General features: G+C 39.2%; 1 protein-coding gene across 2 annotated transcripts in view; it reads left to right on the top strand.

Moving 5' to 3' along the window:
* The first annotated feature begins 1,757 nt into the window (after positions 1-1,757).
* The window catches only part of cacnb4a (calcium channel, voltage-dependent, beta 4a subunit), a 40,173-nt gene continuing 22,583 nt past the window's right edge, over positions 1,758-19,347 (top strand). For both annotated transcript variants that reach the window (XM_042427002.1, XM_042427001.1), the window contains exons 1-2: positions 1,758-2,031; positions 4,562-4,645. In XM_042427002.1, the coding sequence (XP_042282936.1) occupies positions 1,969-2,031; positions 4,562-4,645 (147 nt within the window). In that variant the 5' untranslated portion in view covers positions 1,758-1,968. The remainder of the gene's footprint in view (positions 2,032-4,561; positions 4,646-19,347) is intronic.

Genomic DNA, 19,347 nt, shown 5'->3' with positions numbered 1-19,347 from the left:
AAATGCATAAATATAATAATTATAAACTTTATCTATTTAGCACCTTTCATACGCAAAATCCATGTTAAAGTGCTTGCATGATATCTATTTATCTATGTACTATATCACCATTATTATGTATTTATATATTTGTTTTATTCCTTCTTGTTTTAGTGTTATTTTGTTGTTGTTTTTCACAGTATCTTGAGGAAAATGACCTGGCTGTGAAGTCCAAGCCAAATGCCAGGTCATGCTGGTGCAGTGGTGGAGAGTTTATACTGCCTTCAAATGCTCCTCGTAAACTCCAACTGCCACCATCAGAATGTGCATCGTGTCAACATGCATATACTTAAACCCTTTTAATCACACAACCACCAAAAGTATTAACAACAGCACCTGCTGATAAGATTTTTTTTTTTTGGACTACAATATTTATAAATCCTAAATCACTGAGCTACAATCAGCTGCAGCTTTGACATTTGACACAAGCATAAAGATATTTCATTCCTTCCATCCTTTCATTCATTCATTTCTCTATAAATGTTTATACCAGTTTATACACACCTAACCCAGTTTGGCTTCAGGGCATATAAATATGTAACATTTCAATTAAAAATTTAAGGATATTGTGACTTTTTTGCAGCATGCACAACCTCAACAAACAGCTGTTCATGTTTCTTACATAACATATATACCATGGTGTGCATTAAAACAAAAAAGAAAGAAACATACAGATAAGAAGGAAGTAAAGATACGAGAGCAAACGTCTAATATGTTAACTTTTCAATGTTTTAACATGCTGATGGTTCTTGTAGCTTTATAAATTATTAAGTCAAATTTAAACATGTTATGGTGGTTTCCATGTAGACCATTTCATTTTATGTATATTAAATTCTCCTGAAATGATTGACAGATTCATACAATTATAGTATAGAAAGAGGGGAAGCAGGTCTTCTGAGTCATTCCAGCACAATTTAGATTCCGAGCATCCCCCCAAAATAGATAACATAGAGTTTGATAGAATAAGCATTCATTGGTTTTCAACAAATCAGCTCAAACGGTCATTATTTGGATTCCTCCAATAGTTTGTGATGCGAACTTATAACACCTACATGCTGCTAGTCACTGTCTTCGATTAAAGCAGTTACATCAGTTGTAAAGATGGTGCCAGATGTACGTAGGCTACTGCATGCAGAGCCTCTGAAGTCAGATCCATCTGTAAGGATTCTCAAGATTCAAAGATGCATTTGTGCATATAGAATTGTAAACAGTACTCTGTGCAGTGAAACACTTAACCTTATAGACTGTGCATAGTGAAAGTAAGGATGAAAACAGAGAAAAAGACCTTTTTGAATTTGGCAAATGAAGGCAATAGGACATTGAAATAGAATAGAAATCATGTACAACACAGTTATTATTAAGTAAGAGATGTTAAAGATTGACACAAAACATGGGATGTGAAAAATGGAGCAATACTGGACATGAAAATGTGGAAGAAAGAGAAAATATGGACATCAAGGATACAAAAATAAAATGGTAAGTGTAAAATGTGATGAGAAAAGAACTGTGAGAATTAAGTATACACTGTATCCTACTGGAGAGTCGTGTACGTCTACTGTATATTTCAATATGTTTAGATAGATATTATAGCCGGGTGCTTATGTGCATCATGTTGCAGTTACAGTGCTGATATTTATGTTGCATCCTGAACGCAGCACTGCTGTATCCCTGTGTGCTGGGAGTGTAGGGGGAGGGGTATGTTAGGTATGTGAGGATACTCCAGCATCATCTGTGCAGCGTTACTGCAGAGCAGGACGCATCTTCAGCTGTGGACACAGCCGAGCAGCATACACCAGGGTTTTCTCTTCTGTTGGCGGAACCGAAGCAAAGCTGGAGCCGGCGGTCCACTATCCGACACCGGAGCAGCAGCAGCTCCAGTGGAGCGGCACAGAGCGGCAGCCCCCGCCCTGGACCGACGAACTGGCTGAGATGTCCCGGCACATCTATACCCGACACGGGATAGGAGAGGGACTGCAGAAGCCTGTGTTTCAGGTACTTCTCTTCTCTTCTCTTCTCTTCTCTTCTCTTCTCTTCTCTTCTCTTCTCTTCTCTTCTCTTCTCTTCTCTTCTCTTCTCTTCTCTTCTCTTTATACAGTTACTTTGCATTTCATTAATTAATAACAACACATACAATTATTCCATACAAATATAACTAAGAAAACTTGACTATTATACAGATAGACCAGTATCTAAACCTTCAACATTGAAAATACATTTAACAAAATGAAGCCTGATCATCAGGGACACATAAACTCATTGAGCTGCTCTCTGTTTGACTGGAGCTGGATTTTTCCTAATTCCTAATGAGCCCCCGAGGTGTCATTAGTCAAACTGAAGAGCAGGTCCTGCAGTGTGCTGACAGTGTGATTTATTTTAAAAGAAATGAAATTGGATGCTTAATTATTCAACATCCTCTGATGGAACTCCACTCATGATGCATGAGATGGACCTGGTCACTTTTTCAGAAAGGCAAGATGTTACCATACAGTCAAAACTGAAAAAGGCTGTAATTAATAGTTTCTTCTACTGTTAGTGTCCTTAAATGCCTAAAAATCCCTCTTGAAAGTTTAGTTTTATAGATAAATATAGATAAAATGAGAGGGTGATATGGATAAAATCCTTTGAATGGAATGATAAATGGAACTGTATATGGTGATATTGATATAGTATATTGATTTATTGATTCAGTATTTTTTTCTGGAAAATCAGTTGAAAGGCTGTTAATGGTTAAAGTAACCAGACAGGAATGTCTTTTTTTCTTTTCTTTTTTTCTTTTTTTTGTTAATCTAGCAAATGAAATACCTGACAGATCAAGGTAGGTCATCACATTAATGCAAAAAATCACATAAACATCCAGAGTGGCTGTAAATCTTATCTGTTTATTGATTTGTAATATTGCCCACAGTGTCCTAAAATAACCTGAGATATTGAAGGTAAGACTATATCACAGTATTAACAGTATGACAACATTTCTGATGGTAGACAAATTTATATCATTTCATGGAATAATTATATCATCCAAACCAAATAGATAGATGGAGAATTTTATTAAAGGAAGAGGGAAATTGGGCACATCAATCATAAAACAAACTAGGAGATTAGAAAGAAAATACAACAATAAGCCATGAAATAAGAGACCGAACTCAAACTAGATCCTCTGACTCTAATAGCTCTAATAACTTTAACAGTAGCTATGTATTGAATAAACATGGTACAATGATAGACATAAGTAGTGCAAGTCAGGTAGAGAATGTTAAGCACTGTATGAAGGTGCTTGGCTACGTATATCATAAAGGAATTCATCATTTATTGAATAGACAGTATATGCAGTATAATCGTGGGTAGAGGTATGTGTACAGACAGATGGTGTCAAGAACAGCAGACAGTGTCAGAATAGATAAACAACGTGATGTGTTCATGATACAATGAATGTAGAGCTGAAAGAATTAGTCTATTGATCGATCAGTCTATAGACAAGAAATAAATCAGAAACTGTTGGTAATTGATTAATCGCAAGTCGTCGTAAGACGCAGAAAACCAACGAATGGTTTTCTTTGTCTTTTGTCTTATTGAAATGAACATCTCATATAATCATGGGAAGATTGAATATCTGCAGCTGCATGACAACTGAGCAAACTCAATCTGCTGATGAGGACTGTGTGATACGGTCAAAAGCTCCTGAGCAAGCGAGTATGTGGACTCTGACTTATGATCTTTTGGACAAAACAAGCAATTTGAGGATGTCATCTTAGGCTTTAGAAAACTGTGATGGAAATTTTTCACACTTTAATTAATGAATGTATAAATCAAGAAGATGAATGTAATATGTAAATGCATAATCTAAAGTGAACAGTCTAATCTGAGGCTTCACTGGCTGAATAGCTCCTGTCCCCCACACAAAAGGGACTCGTTATATAGAGTGCTGGACTTGTGTAGGAGGGATGCACCCTCCTGTCTCCCTTAGGAAGCCTTGTCTGATGTGCTCAAGTTTTTATTTGCATCTGTCCTGGGAATGAAGTAAACCTCAGAAAAGCTTGTAGGGGAGATTATTTTTAATGGAGGAAAGAATGCCGCACTTCCAGTGTGCAAAAGGCTGAGAAGTGAAGTCATTTATCATATTTCCCCCCTCCTCCTGCATATCAGGTGAAGTGTTACCTCATTAGCTCCTCAAGCGCTGAAACAATTTACTGCATGTGAAAGTGGGTCAGGATGAAGGGAGTCTGTGAATCCCAGAAATGTTCACGTAAAAAGCAATTTCTTGTTGATTTTGTCATGAGCGTCTGATAAAGCAGGAAAACACTGACTTCATGTAATCGGGTCATCACAATGGAAAAGAGGCAGAGCCCTGTCAACCCCAGGGGCAGAGAAACTGTGTTTTAATGGGCTTGCTGGGGGGAAGGTGTCCTTGAGTTAGTGTAGAAGAGAGTGAGGGATAAATTTAGGGACAATACAGCAAAAAATGTGAGACACGAGTAAAGAAAGTGAAAGAGAGGATTTAATATGTGTGTTTTGTTCCCACCAGGCTAACAGAGGGACTTACTCCAGACGCAGCCGACTGAAGAGGTCAGACGGCAGCACTACCTCCACCAGCTTCATCCTCCGACAGGTAGGACATTTTATTACATCAGCACTATTTAATTTTTTCACTTGTTAGATTTATTATATTATATTTTAGATAATGGAGCGTATTTTTAATGTAATGTAAAAACATTAGGGTATAGACTAACAACCCAGACGTTCTGGAGTATAATTGAGTTCGGTCTTGCCAAGATAAACATTACTTACTAACTGTATGTATGTTAATATGCCAGTATAAACATGTTAACATTCTCTGATGCTAAGTGTTTCATGCTATCTAAATGTCAGTATGTTAACATTCAGTAGTTTTTAGCATGTACAGTAACCTTCTTACAGCAGTGTCAGCAGTGAGCTGACTCGGCCTGCTAACAGTCAGCTGTATAGCTTGGCTCACACTTCATGAAGGTCTTCTTGAGGAAAACACAAATACTTTAAAGTTGAGATATATCTGATGAGATCATATCAGCTAATGTTCATATTTATCATAATAAACACATAACATAAACAAATGTTTTTGATAAGTATCTATTGCCAATAGCCAAATTGTGACCAAGATACATTACTTACATAATATTAGATTACTTTTTAAAAAAACTGTTTTCATGCACATTTTCAACTTGCACACAAAAACATCTGAGTGGAAACTCAGGAAATTCTAAAAAAAATTCCAAATATTGCTAAAATGTTGTTACACTTGGCTGAAGTGGAAAGGTTGATGCAACAATAAACACAAAATGCAACAAAGTGCAATGGAAACAGACTCAACAAATAAATCATGACATGGATGAAAACTTGGCTTTAGTTTTGAAAATTGACATTTTAGGGGGGATTAGAACTGCAATTCTGTACTATTTTTACTTTACTTTTTACTTGTTACTTATTGGCTGACATATGTTGATACTAATATATCTGTGATCATAATAAGCTAAAATTGGCTAATTTTGGTAATGCCACATATTGGTTGGGCTGCTAAGTACGTTTAAGGCTGACAAAGTCTAGCTTACTGATGACAATCTGACAATGTAGATCTGAACTTGATCATCTGAGCCTGGAATGTCTTAAAATGGCCACCATGCAGAGAATAATCTATAATTAATTGTCTTTCCTCTGGTGCCACCTTAAGACCAAACTTTGAATTTTGATTTACCCCACTAGTGGTAAAGATCTAAAAACAGTTATCTAACAATTTAGTTTCCTGATGTGTAATGAACATCACAACCATTAAATCACTATTAAGAACTCAAGCTGATCTTCAGCATAATCAGCAGGTTTTTAAAAATTTATTTTCCATTTTTATTTCCCAGAGGACTCACTTTACACAGTTTCCTTTACCAGGAGGAAACACTTTTTCAAGTATTTGAGCATAAAATCTGAGGGAAACCCCTTTAATGGGTATTTTTCAGTGGAATACTGTAACTAGCCTCATCCATCAGTCTATCAAGAGCAATCAAATCAAATATTAGTCTGGTCCAATCCCAGGAGTGACAGTTGATGAAACTAACCGAGAATTTGTAGTTCGAACTAATGTTATAAATCCTCCTGATGTCATTGAGAGTTGAGAAAGTCACTCAACACCAATGAGAAACCACTGCTGCTTTCTGACCTCAATCCATCAAAATAGTCATTCTAAAACATTTAGTTTCAGTCTTAAAACTTCAGCTCTGATGTATGTGAAAAGTGAACAAAAGGACTGTGACATCAGACGATATGTTGCCAAGACTGGAGCTTTTGGCCTCTGCTGTAGTTTAAGGAATCGATGGCCTTGATTAGTATCAAACCGGGAGTTCAGCCTGTTCAGCTCAACCAGCCATGTATAATTCATAAAGAAGGGGGTAGGCAAGCCTGTTTGAATGCAGTCGCCCCCTTTATATGCGCTACTGTAAAACAAATTCAAATGGGTTGCCTGTATTAAGTCCCCTCTGTAATTCATAATACAGAAGGGAGTTACCCTGGACTTTGACGTCCCGCTAACAAGTTACCAAGGGAACTGAGGCTGCAGAGGCCATTCAGCCACACAAGGACAGTTTGACATTGGCTACCTTTGTCCCAAACCCCCTCTTTTTTTTCTATTTTTCTCTTTCTGGCTTTTTCTCTTTCATTTCTCCGTACTTGACCCCGAACTCCTCCATCATGTGCTAACACCATGTGCCTCTCATAGGAGATACAGATACATCAACTCAAACCAAATCAGGTCAGAGGATTTTTCATGTTGACATGCTAACAAAAGCATATGACAACTTGTCAAATCTAATAGCCAGATATGATTTATGATACTGTCAAATGGTTGGATCAGTGGGTGCCGTGTTTTCCATTATGTAGGTCAGTTTATACATGTGTGATTTTCTTGCATGAATAGATTGAGTCCTCAGACTTTGCAGGTCACAAAACCTTCTTTTTTAAAACAATATTCTCTCTAATTCTGCATTTAATGTGCTTTTAAAGGTGCAATATACAACCAGCATGGAGTAATTATGTGGCTCACAGGAAGGAGGAAATACAAGATAAAAGGGACAGAAAGACCGAAACAAACAACATTTTAAAAAAATGCAACAAAGATTGGACACAAAGGTTATGAAACAAAAACATTGAAAAAAAGAGCAAAAAAAAAAAAAAGACAACACATAAAAGCTCTTGCACACTCCGTTTCCCTATTACACGCTCACAGATTTCTTTAACACCCCCGCTATGATTTGTGTCATCACCGGTGTGGTCGTCATCAGGTGAGAAGAGGAGCAGTGGGCTTTCTTTGATTCCCTCGTGTATCCATAGTAACAACTGCCCTTCAGCAACAGGGATCAAGCCCAGAGAGTTGATTAGCAGGAAGCTGCACCTCCTCCTCCTTTTCAACAGAAAGTACATTTGTTTTTACAGTAAATTCTCCCATGAAAGAAGACAAGCTGAGAGGAATGCGGTCTGAAAAGAAATTATTCAGGTTTTCCTCCCACCTAGAACATTTTGTCATCGTACTCCCTTGATTTTAGACATAAAAACCACTTACAATAAGTCCTGCTAGCTATTTGACAGAATCTCAGTTCTTCTTTATCCCAGCAATGCTTTGAAATCTAATCTTATGACATATAGCAAAAGCCTGGACATAATGGTCTTTTATGATGTGGATGTGGAGTTAACTTTCAGAGTAAAATGAGGTGATGAGTTGCTCAGGGAGTGTTAGGTGAAGTTTCCTGGAGGATTGTCTCTAGTATTGGGGTTAAGGGAGGGTGAGCGTAGCAAACTGTCAGGGCTGGAGTCTGCTGGATGATCTCACACAGTTCAGTTCATTTAAAGAAAACAGAAGTGGAAGAAATTCATCTTGACATAGTCTTATTTTCATTACCAATTAATCAACTGATTATTTTCTTAATGAGTTGATCATTTTAAAATGTCGCGTCCAAAAAGATGTCTTCAAATCTTTTCAAATCTTTTGTTTTGTCATTGGACAAAACAAAAGATCTTTGGGTTTTGTCCAATGAACAGTCCAAATCCCAAAGAGATCAAGTTTACAGATATATGTACGTATCTGATAGGATTATATAAAACAGAGAAAAAACAGCAAATGCTCACATTTGACAAACTGAAACCAGAGAATTTTGGGCAGTTTTGCTTGAAAAATGACTGAAATGATGAATTGATTATCAAAATAGTTGTTGAATGATTTTCTAATGATCAACGAATCGATTCATTAACTGATTGTTTCAGCTCTAACTGAAATGACAGCAAGGAAAAAGACAACGCTCAGAGACAATTACTTTTAGTGACTGATGTAAAATGCCATTGTGTTTGTAGGAGTAAGGTGCTGGTAGAGAGCTGATTCTCACAGATGGTGTGCTGACCATGTGCATGCTATACATGCATGGACAGATGTTTCTCTGCGTGGTTGGTGAGTGGATGCCTGAACGGTTTCCAGGCCAACCTCTGAGCTCTGTGATAAGAGGATGCCAAATATTGGCAGATGTTTGTTCTCAGGAATAATCCAGAGCTCCAGCATTGAAGATACATGACACAACATTACATTCATTTGGCAGACGCTTTTGTGCAAAGTGACTCCCAATATGTGCATTCAAACCGTGCAGGAGCAAGAGCTGGATGCCATTCCAAGTTGGGAATGTATCCCTTTTAAACAAACAACTAAAAGTGTGTTCAGTGCTGAGGGATTTTTTAGAGGGGGTTTTTAGCCTTTGGTGGAAGATGAGCAGTGACTCTGCTATCCTGACTTCAGTAGGGAGTTCATTCTGCCGCCATGGAGACAGTACAGAGAAGAGCCTTGTCCGAGATGAGCGTCAGCAGGGTCTTCTGAGCGATGGGATGGCTAAAGGAGCAGAGGAGTGGAATGGTCGGGTCAGAGTATAGGATTTGACCTTAGCTTGGAGGTATGAAGGAGCAGTTTCCTTCACCAGAGTTTTGAACTGGATGTGAGCAGCAACAGGGGGCCAACTTAGTGAACAGAGGAGATTAGTGGTGTGGGACAACTTGGGATGGTTCAATACTAGGGCAGCAGCAGCAGTATTCTGGATTAGCTGCAAAGGTTTGATGGCAGACACAGAGGCCCCAGCTATGAGGGAGTTGCAGTAGTGCAGGTGGGAGATCACAAGCGCCATCCTCCTGATGTTGTAAAGACGGAATTGACAGGAGTGGGCTACCGCTGTTGAACCAAAGACCTCTTTTAAAAAATCTAAATTGAAGTCTTAGCCCATATTCACAGCCAGGGTCTCCAAGTTTAAATCCCTTCTGCCTGAAATGCAATCTGAAAGTAAGGATGACTGTAAGGCCTGCATATTAAATAAAGTCTCATATTGGGATGGCAAAGCTCATGATGCCACCACTTTCTTCCAAAAATTGAATTTCATTTTTTACTCACAGTACATTAAGCAGAGACATCCGTTTAACCTAAATTTTCAGGCTTCCAGCCTGCAAAGTGATAAGAAAGGGACTTCTTCGCACTGCTAATCCCTCTTATGTAGGTCACATGGCTCAACTCAGCGGCCTTTAATTCGTGAATTACTTGATGGGACTCTGCCACTGCTCTCATAGCTCATGCTGGCAGGATGTACTAGTCTACTAGCACCCTATGAGTAAATCCGTAACTCCTGGAGACCTTCTGACAAGGATGTTTTCACTCATGAATAGTCCACTTCTGGAGAAAACAACAAAATCTGAGTTTTTAGTTTCTAAACTGCCAGTCTTGGTAGTCACTGGTTTCAATCTCAAAGATAAAAGTTTAAATTTGTGTTGACTGTGTTTGTCCCCAGATTGGAGTTGAATCAGCATAATGTGACTGTGGGGAAAACAACTTGTATAGAAAACACTGATGGACACATGTTTTATACTTAGTTATTAACTTAGTTATAGTTGATTATTTTAAACATTTGCTTGTTCATATACTGTTGGGGTTAGGGTTAGTGCTTTTACCCTCAGACTGGCTTAAATCAGTATAACTCAAATGTATTAATTCATACCACTAGGTGATGATAGATGTGATCCCATATATACACACACATAGTTACTTTAATAGTCCAGAGTGGGCTGTGAGCTGTGAAGGTCTCCTCATTCTGACCAGGATCTGCGTGGCAGATTAAAAAAACTACCCGGCTCTTTGATGTGATATGTCACATATTCCTCCACAGAATGTCTGACAGATGATTACGAAGCTGTCAGGTCTTGATCAGCAGAGGAAAAGAAAAATGAGGCAGGTCTGATGTAGATGCCTCGTCTGATAGGAGCAGGTGCATCTGCTTTGATACTGTTTGGCAGGAGAGGGCGCTGTTACTCTACTTTGTCAAAGGGCAGCAGATCACTAAAAATAGACTGGATCCTATCAGAAATAAAATAGATGTGTAATTAATTTGATTAGTTTATTGATGTATTATTGATTTGCTGAACAGGGACAACACATTAATAAATATTACTCTGAATGTGCCCAAAGGGTTTATGTTTCTCTGGTAGTCCATGCACAGATGTTACATAGCCAAAACTGATAGAAATACAGCAAGTATGCAGAGAAATAGTAAATATTAGTACAATATCGATATTAAATTTACATGTAGACAGTTACTGTTGCATTTTGATTGGAATAATTGATTTCTGATGGAGTTCTGTCACTTTGCTTCTCTTCACAGTTCAGTTGCCTTTTAGTTCTTTTTTCAATCTTTTACATTTCTTTTTCTGTTTGACTGCCCAATCTGTGACACTCTGTCTGTTTTATTATTTATAGCTGCACAAATAAATACTATCTGCACTGTTATTTATTTTAAGCATACTATTTAATGTAAGGCCTATTCATCTCATAATAACCAAACTAAATGTTTAGTAATATGAAGGAACAAATCACTAGACTAGTGATGTATAAATGTTAAAAGGCTGAAATGTGCAGGAGCAACACATTACAATTCCTCCATTGTTCTGGGAATTATTTTTACAGAGATGCTGCCCATAAATGGTGTAAAGCCAAAGATCTAAATTCTGTAGCTCTTCTTATTAATTTTATATATAATCCGTTTCTACGTAACAGACATTTACAGACTTATTTTATGGCCCCGATGTGTTCCCGAAGCTGTAATAACATGAACACTTGTTTTAACAGATCAGCGTCTCAGCAGCATCAGGTCAGTCTCCTGTTTAAAGTATCATCACTCAGCTTTTCACCTTTGCTGTGATGCTGTGTGTAATTATGTGTCAGTCTTTGCAAATGGGTGTTCAGTGTCAGGAGGAGATTACCTCACACACACACACACACACACACACACATCCATGCACAGAATACACACAGCTTGCTGGTTAAGTGCTGCTCTCATGCTGCAGACCCCCCACCTCCCACCGTGCTGCCTCTCTCCGCTCTCCTCTTCCTTATTCACAGCCAGCCAATCGGCAGGCTGCATCCCACCTCTGTCATCAGCCAGTGCTGGAGGAAGGGATTGGCTTGTGTGATCTGAGCTTGGAAGGCAGATGAAATGCCAAGTCTACTCTGCCTCTGGGGACAACCAGGCTGCTTTATAATGGGAACCAACACTCGCTCGGCTTGGGGGCAATAACATCCAATTCAGCATCAGGAAAACACAGGGCTCCACCTTTTTTTTTTTCCTTCATCTGCTGCTCCGGTGTGGTCTGGTTGCTCTGTGGTCTAGGTCTACCTTCATGTGGAGAAGGAGACCGTTGGGCTCTGTCACTCCACTGTCCTCATCATCCATCCTCTCTGGAGCAGGTTGATCGGCAATCGTTTCTGTTTCGTCTCTATTTCGTGCAGAAGAACTGCTTTTTGGAATCTCACTCCTCCATGTACGATAACTTGTACCTACATGGATTTGAAGACTCGGAGGCGGTGAGTGGAGGGGCGTCTGACACTTGTAAACCATGCTTTTCTGTTGTGTCGTGGTTGGATGATCCCTATGCAAACACCTACAGAATGCGTTGAGACTTAAGTGGGCTGAGCGTGCACTCTTCTCGGGGGAATTAGAAGAGGTTGGGGGAAGGGTGTGCACGAGTGTGTGTGTGTGTCGGTGTGTGTGCAAATGAGAACTTGTGTCTGTGTCTCAGGGCTCCTCCGTCAACCAAACTGTACAGTTTTCTCACTGATAGCGCCTGCCAGATGACGGTTTTCTCCTCCCATCTGGACTTCTGGCATCTGCAGATCTGAGCAGTATTTCTTTACCATATCTCCACATGGCTGAATGGCTGGCACACATACTGTTGTGGACTGTTTGTTTGTGAGCATGTCTATGTGATTGCCAGCAACATCTTTCATGTATTCTCACTTGCCGGTGGCAGAGAACACCATATTCCTCTTTGGCTTCATTTGTAATTTTCTCACTTATTTGTCTGTCTCTCTTCATCACATCCCACTGTACATCATCAAGGTTTTACTGATAAGACCAGCAGCTATAATGATCATCACTCACTATGGCCATCTGCATTATAGCGATGTGCTGTTGCACCCAAATGCGACGACTTTCACACAAGACAAGAAACGTCACATTCTCTTGTCATTAAGCAGGAATTCTCATCTTGAGCTGGTACAAGCAAACACATACATAGTAGACGTACACACACCTTTGATACAGTGAGGCCAACATTTTTATTGATGGCAGAGTGGGCACCCGTGGGATGAAAATGTGTCGGAGAAGCAGAAAAATGCTTACAAGGGCAATAAATGTAGGAGCTGCTGCTGGGTGGAGGGGAGGAGGGATTCCCACTGAGCCAGAGTCTGTCAAGACCTTTCTGTAACTCCACCTGACATTCTGGTTGCCTCTTGAAGATTAAAAGTGAGGATAGAGAGAGGATCTTTCAGCCATTCTGTCACATCCATCCAGTATTAGTGTGAGTATTAGTGAGTGTGGCTTTTTGGGTTAGCTAATTTTCATCTGTCTAGTCCAGTTTTAGCAGTGGTGTGAATTTTTAAAAGGGGATATTTTATGCAAGAAACTAAAAAAAGAACACTACATGGCCAAAGGTATGTGGACAGCTGAACATTACACCCTTGTGTTATTGTTGACATCTCATTCTAGAAACTATGGACATTAAAATGCTGCTACAGCAGCCTCCACTCTTCTGGTTTCCAGCTTTCCCCAAGATGTTGGATGATTCCAAAAGATGATGTGGCTGCAGGGATTTGCTCCCATTCAGCCACAAGAGTATAAGTGGGGTCCAACACTCATGTTGGCTGATAAGGCCTGGCTTGCAGAAGGTATTCCAGTTCATCTCAGAAGTGTTAAACAGAGTTGAGGTCACACATCCACTTCATCATCATCTGGCTTTGTGTAGGGATTGTTGTCATTTTGAAACAGGAAAACCCAAACCATGAAACACAGCCCCAGAACAAAGTTACATACAAGGATGTCCACATACTTTTAGCCAGATGGTGTAACAGAACTATGAAGTGGGAGGAGTCACTGGTTCACTGGTTGGGTTTTTTTCCACTCCAGATTCCCAGTTGAAATGTTTTTAAATGATATCCACAAAGTTCTTCAACATAGAAAACATACATTTACTGGATAATTGAAACATAACATTCAGATTATGTTACAGCCAAATGTTTCAACTGTTTCTGAAAAATAGTGTTCAGCCACGGTTTGTATGGTGCCTACGCTGCCATGCTGGTTAGAGGTGCAAACCAGAACAAATTTTAAGCTCAATGATTAAAAGTTTGGTACCGAAATTCTCATAGGGAGTTATAGCTGACTTCTGTCCTTCAGTTTTATTGACTTTTTTTCAAAGAACCAGATATTATCTAACGCAACTGCTCAGTTTTTGTATTGATGATTCAACTGGGAGAGCTTCATATCCGTACAAGTACTTGGAAGTACTCCAACTATTATTCATCAAACACTGTCTATGAACAGGACTTCTACTTCCAGGACTCTGGAGATCCAAGAAATGCAATATGTTTCCTGTTGTTTCAGATGATGTTTTTATCATGTGGTATTGTTCCATTATTATGGGGCTGAATAGCTGATATGGAGACTGTTTACTTCCACCTCAGACTGACCTGGAAATGGATTCACTGTAAAATCCTTATATTCTCAAGGGGACTGCCCCATCCAGCCTCTTGAAATATAGCTGGATTCATTTATTACCAACTGAACTACTGGTTACTTTCTAAAATTTTAATCAAAACCATGATCCCAGTCCTCTTACTGTCAACACATCAGGAGTGTTGGTCAACTTTTAGAGTTACCATGGAATTCAAACTTAAAAACCATTTGCACACACACACAGCCGTCCTGTTCCACGGTGTTCCACATGTAGGGCGGAATTGGCAGCACTACAGAAGACATCTTTGGAGCTCTTAGTGTCCTTGTGGTTTGTTATCAGCACTTGTCATTAGCTTGTGGGTGTCTGGATGTTTCGGAAGTGAGACTTTGTCCAGGGACTTCTAAGGCAACAGGCACATTTGTTGCAATCATCAACCTGTGACTCATTTCTGGTTGACTTCCTGTGAATGTATTATACGCTACACAGTGACATTGTTTGGCACTCTGACCAATCTGTGTGTTCTCTCAAATTGCTGTACAGTATATAGCTTTGCCAACCACCTGCTGGTAGATTTTTTTAAAAAGTTGATTGGGAATGCTGGTTCTTTTGACTTGGCTATGCTTTGTGTTCATACTGTCGTACACTTTCTCAGCCTGGAGTTGCTATTGTCCACTCAGCAGCTGCACCAGAAATGTTAGTCAAGTCAGGTCATGTCAGTTTATTTATAGAGCACACTGCAAAACAATGAATGAGGGTTATGCGCCTTGCTCAGGAGCACCTTCTTCACCCATATTTTCACAAATGTTTAAAGGGGACCTATTATGCTTTTCCTTATTTTCAGTCATATATATATATAATGTTACAGTGTTGGATGTTCATATTAAATGTGGCCAAAGCGTAAAATAATGAGGTAAATGTAGGTAGAAGTAATACCTGTGACTGCTCTGAACGCTTGGTTTCCAACAGTTTTTTCTACTTTCAGCCCAAGCTGACGTCAGCTCGTGATGAATTTCTTTATATGGTCATCTGCACAGCACACTGGTTCACTGCTCCACTCTGCTAACATTATGGCGTTTTTCCATCGTTTCAGGGGTAGTCACACCAGGCCATGACTTGAGTCAAGCTGGCACACTGAGAGTGTTTTTCCATTGCACAGCACGGCAAAGTAAAATAAGTTGTTTACCTGTTGGAGGTATGCTGGTCGTCTGCAGCTCTTCATCAAACATCATCATCACTATGGCTGTTTCTGCTTGTACTAATCCTCCCTGCATTATTTCTAACTGGTCCACTGAACAAAGAGCTCCAAATATCTCCTGTTGCTTTAAGGCAGACCTGAAATATTGTGAATCTGTTCTTTAACAATTGCAATGGAAAACTATTTCCCTTTTTCCAGCTTGCAGGAATGACATAAGCCACTTACTTTAGCTCTGCAATGTATGACTCACCTTTAAAAAAGTTTTTTTTTCTTTAAGATCATTTTTAAGCATTTTTTGCCTTTATTGGATAGTGGGCAGTGGAGAGGCAGATAGGAAACAAGGGGAGAGAGAGATGTGTGTGACATGCGACGATGTTGCGGTTATGTGGCGTGTGCAGTAACCATTTAGATACCAGGGCGCGCCCACCTTTAAAAAAGTTATTATGTAAAATTCGATTGTACTTATTGTACTGCTTCAGGAATACTCAGGCCTGGCTGTTTTAAACTATCCCAGAGGCACCCTGAGGCTGCTGTTTATGCTGCTGGCTAGTGGCAGATTTAATGAAGAGAGAATGCTTTTAGCCCTTTAGCCTGGGTCTGATAGGTGCGGAGGTCAGGGGAGGAAGAAGGATGGAGATGGGAAAACAGAACGAGCTTTGGCGTCTGAACAGATAAAGCTTGAGTGTGGCACGATGGACTCAAGACTGGCCACTTGACACTCCTAGATAATAACCTCACAAACAACTCTTTGTGTGGCTGTGTGTATGTGTGTGTGTGTATGTGTGTGTGTGAGGGTAGAGACAGGAGACAGACAGAGAAGGGGGAGAGGTTGGTTGGCAGAGTTGTTGCGTGTGTCCATGCACATGATAGTAATTTTGGGAATGCTTCAAAGTGCCTCGTGCTCTGAATTCTGTCTGTCTGTCCTCTCCAGTAAAATGAGCTGAACGACATCCACTTTGTCTTTCATGCATTGACAGTTTCAGGAATGTGAACGTGGCAAATGATGAGAATATCAATAAAATAACTAAACTCGCACAGTCGTTTACTTTTTCTCTACTTAATGGTTTTAAAGAAGTCAACTGAATAAGCTATTAGCAGTTCCTGTTTTCAATTTACCCATGACTGTACAGGCGACTATCCCCGGATTACTCTGATGCTAAAGAAAACTTAAAAAATAATGATTCTCAGGCGAGTTCTGGAGTTATACAGAGCGCTTTTTTCTAGGATGTCTAAGCAGATTTATGGAGGTTTATTTGTGATGAACATCGGAGATAATAATATACTTGTAAAGTGTGAGTTACACTGAATCTAAAAATATTTTTATCATGTCTGTGTGCTCAGATTCTCTCCCTCCAGGCTCCCCTTCAACTTTCCCATGCCACAGTTTGAAAACCTCTGGTGTAAACCATCTATTAAATTAAAGGACTTAAAGGAATGTGTTACCCTTGAAGCAAGTAGCCAAGCAAAAGAGAAGAGTTTGCTTCTATGGCTCACAGTTCAGGGACTGTGTGTCAAAATGTGAAATGCTTAATAAATGGCCACATAATTGTGCCCTTGGCAACGATAGCTAATCAATTCTTTCTCTTGGCCCTGTAGCTGAACTTAGTACCAAATTTCACTAAAATCTGTCAGGTAGTTTTTGAGATAAGTGTTGAACTTATTATTGTAAAATGACTTGATCAAGCAGTCACTAGTTCCAGCTTCTCAGATGTGAACATTTGCTGCTTTTCTCAGTTTTATATCATTTTAAGTTGATTATCTTTGGGGTTTAAACTGTCAGTCGGACAAAACAGGCAATGTGAAAGTGTCATCTTTGGCTCTTGATAATGGTGATGGGTATTTTTTGTATTTTTTTCACATTTTACAAACTAAATTATTAATCGGAAAAATAATGAACAATTTAATCACTAATATAACTTCAGTAGTTTGTAGCGGCCCTGATTAAGGAATCCTGCTACCTAACAAACAAGAAACATACAAGACTGAGAACCTAACCTCCATGTTGGAGGTAAAAGTGTTTCTTCTGTTTCCAGAGACTTCATTCATTATTTTGAAACAGTGAAACATAAACCTGTTCCATAGTGGCCGTTGGTGTGATGCTTTTATTTTCCTTTCTCTCCAGCGCTCCGGTTATAGATTTCATTTGTAATGAGGCAGTAAATAACAGTTATTTGTATCAAGGAAAAACTCCCATGGCTCTCAATGGATCATTAGCAGAGGCGCCTGGTAGCCCTGGACAAAGGCATTAATCCTCACTGTCCAGTCCAGCAGGTTGAGTTCAAAGACTTACTGCTGTTCAAATCCTCTGTTGCACGTTTTGCCATTTATTTTCATTAAATTATTGATGTGCAGTTGTAGTATATTCTCACTGAAGCCATGTAGTAGGCTTTCAACAACACTGCCACATTCAGGAAAAGAACAAGTCTTCTTTTTGTCCTGTTCATCTATTCAAAGTAGTTTTTTTTTTAACATTTTCTTTGAATGTTCCACAAAAGAAAAGGTTGAAAGGATAACTACACAATAATTATCTGAGTGTATGTCTCTGCCATCAGTCAGGCATGTCATTTACTCAGTGTTGGCAGGCCTGTTTACAACATCACCGTGATAATACCGAGCTTATCACGAACATACTGTACCTCTGTCTCCTTCATTGTGGCTTGTAAATGGCCGATCGCGATAGAGAATGCAATCGTGCAAAACATCTGTTCTGCTATGAAAGTGGCTGAGGATGGTAATTGGATGAGATGGTTGTGGAAAAAGGAGGCGCTATCACAGGAGGAGAAATTGATGAACAGGGCAGAATTTAAAGCAATACATCATGCCTTAGTCCTCATGTCAAGCAACCCTTTGTAAGCATAATTCCTGCTCCCATGAGCTTTAGCCCATTGTGTGCGTGATTTTGTGTGTTCTTGCACATGCAAAGTGTACAGTTTTTTTTTTTACTGCTGCTTCCAGATGTTTTGAAATGATACTTTATTCATAAAATAAAAAAACATACATTTCTAAATGTATTTCTGTAATCTAGTGCTTCAACTATTTTTTTTTCATTTTGAGTTAATCTATCAATAATTTTTTCAGCTAATTGATAGTGTAATCTAGAACTTGTCAGAGGTGGCCATCGTGATTTCCTAGACTCGCGGTGACATCTTGACATTATTTGTTTTTTCAACCAACAATCCCAAACTCAAAGATGTTCAGTTCTCGATGATGCACCACAGGGCCAGTATTATGTGGACATGCAAACATTGTTGTGAAAAAATTGTTGCCACAAAGTTGGAATCATACTATTGAATTAAAAAGACTAAACCAGGAAAAACAGCTCCAGACCAGAAGTACCATTTGGCTGGCTATATGGTGTATTAAAGAGAGAAAAGCAGCAAATCCCTCATATTAGAAAAGTTGGGACCAGCATATGTTGGGCACTTTTACTTCATAAATTCTAATAATTATCATTTATTCTTATTCCTGTTCCTGATCACTGTCCCTCAGAAAGATTCTCTTTGCTATATAAAGGCTTATTCACAAAACCTCACATCATCAGTTATTATGAAATGTGTTCAGATGAGATGAATGAGACTGTTTCTAACATGGCAGTCTGTCAGTACTGTACCATCCTGTCCTCTGTGGATGGATGCTGTTAATGAGTTGTGTTGGAACAGAGTATGAGGTAGCATCCATGGGGGAAACAGACTGTGCCATCATCTGTTAGGTAAACATTTGTGCTGAGGCCCACGTTTTCACCCCATTTGGCTGAGTCTGCAGGACTCCAAACGTCCACCAGCTGGCTGTCCGGCAAAATGGGAAGCAGAATCCACCTGACCTGACGAGCCGGAGATGATTTTGATGTAGCTGTACAAAGCATCTCCACGTTTGAATTAGTGGTTCATAAATATAGATGATTACAATTATTACTTCAAAGATGATTGTTCACTTACAGAAATATCCATCAGCAAAATATGAGATCTATTGTTTTGTTTAGAAAAAATAATTGTGGCATGGGGTTGAAATCATTTATTTGTTTCCAAATGTAAATTAACTTGTTTCACAAACTCTATTGGATGAATCTGTGAGTT

Source organism: Thunnus maccoyii, chromosome 11, assembly GCF_910596095.1.
Source record: "Thunnus maccoyii chromosome 11, fThuMac1.1, whole genome shotgun sequence".
NCBI lineage: Eukaryota > Metazoa > Chordata > Actinopteri > Scombriformes > Scombridae > Thunnus > Thunnus maccoyii.
Note: the sequence above shows the minus strand (reverse complement) of the source record. Positions and strands in the feature narration are given on the sequence as shown.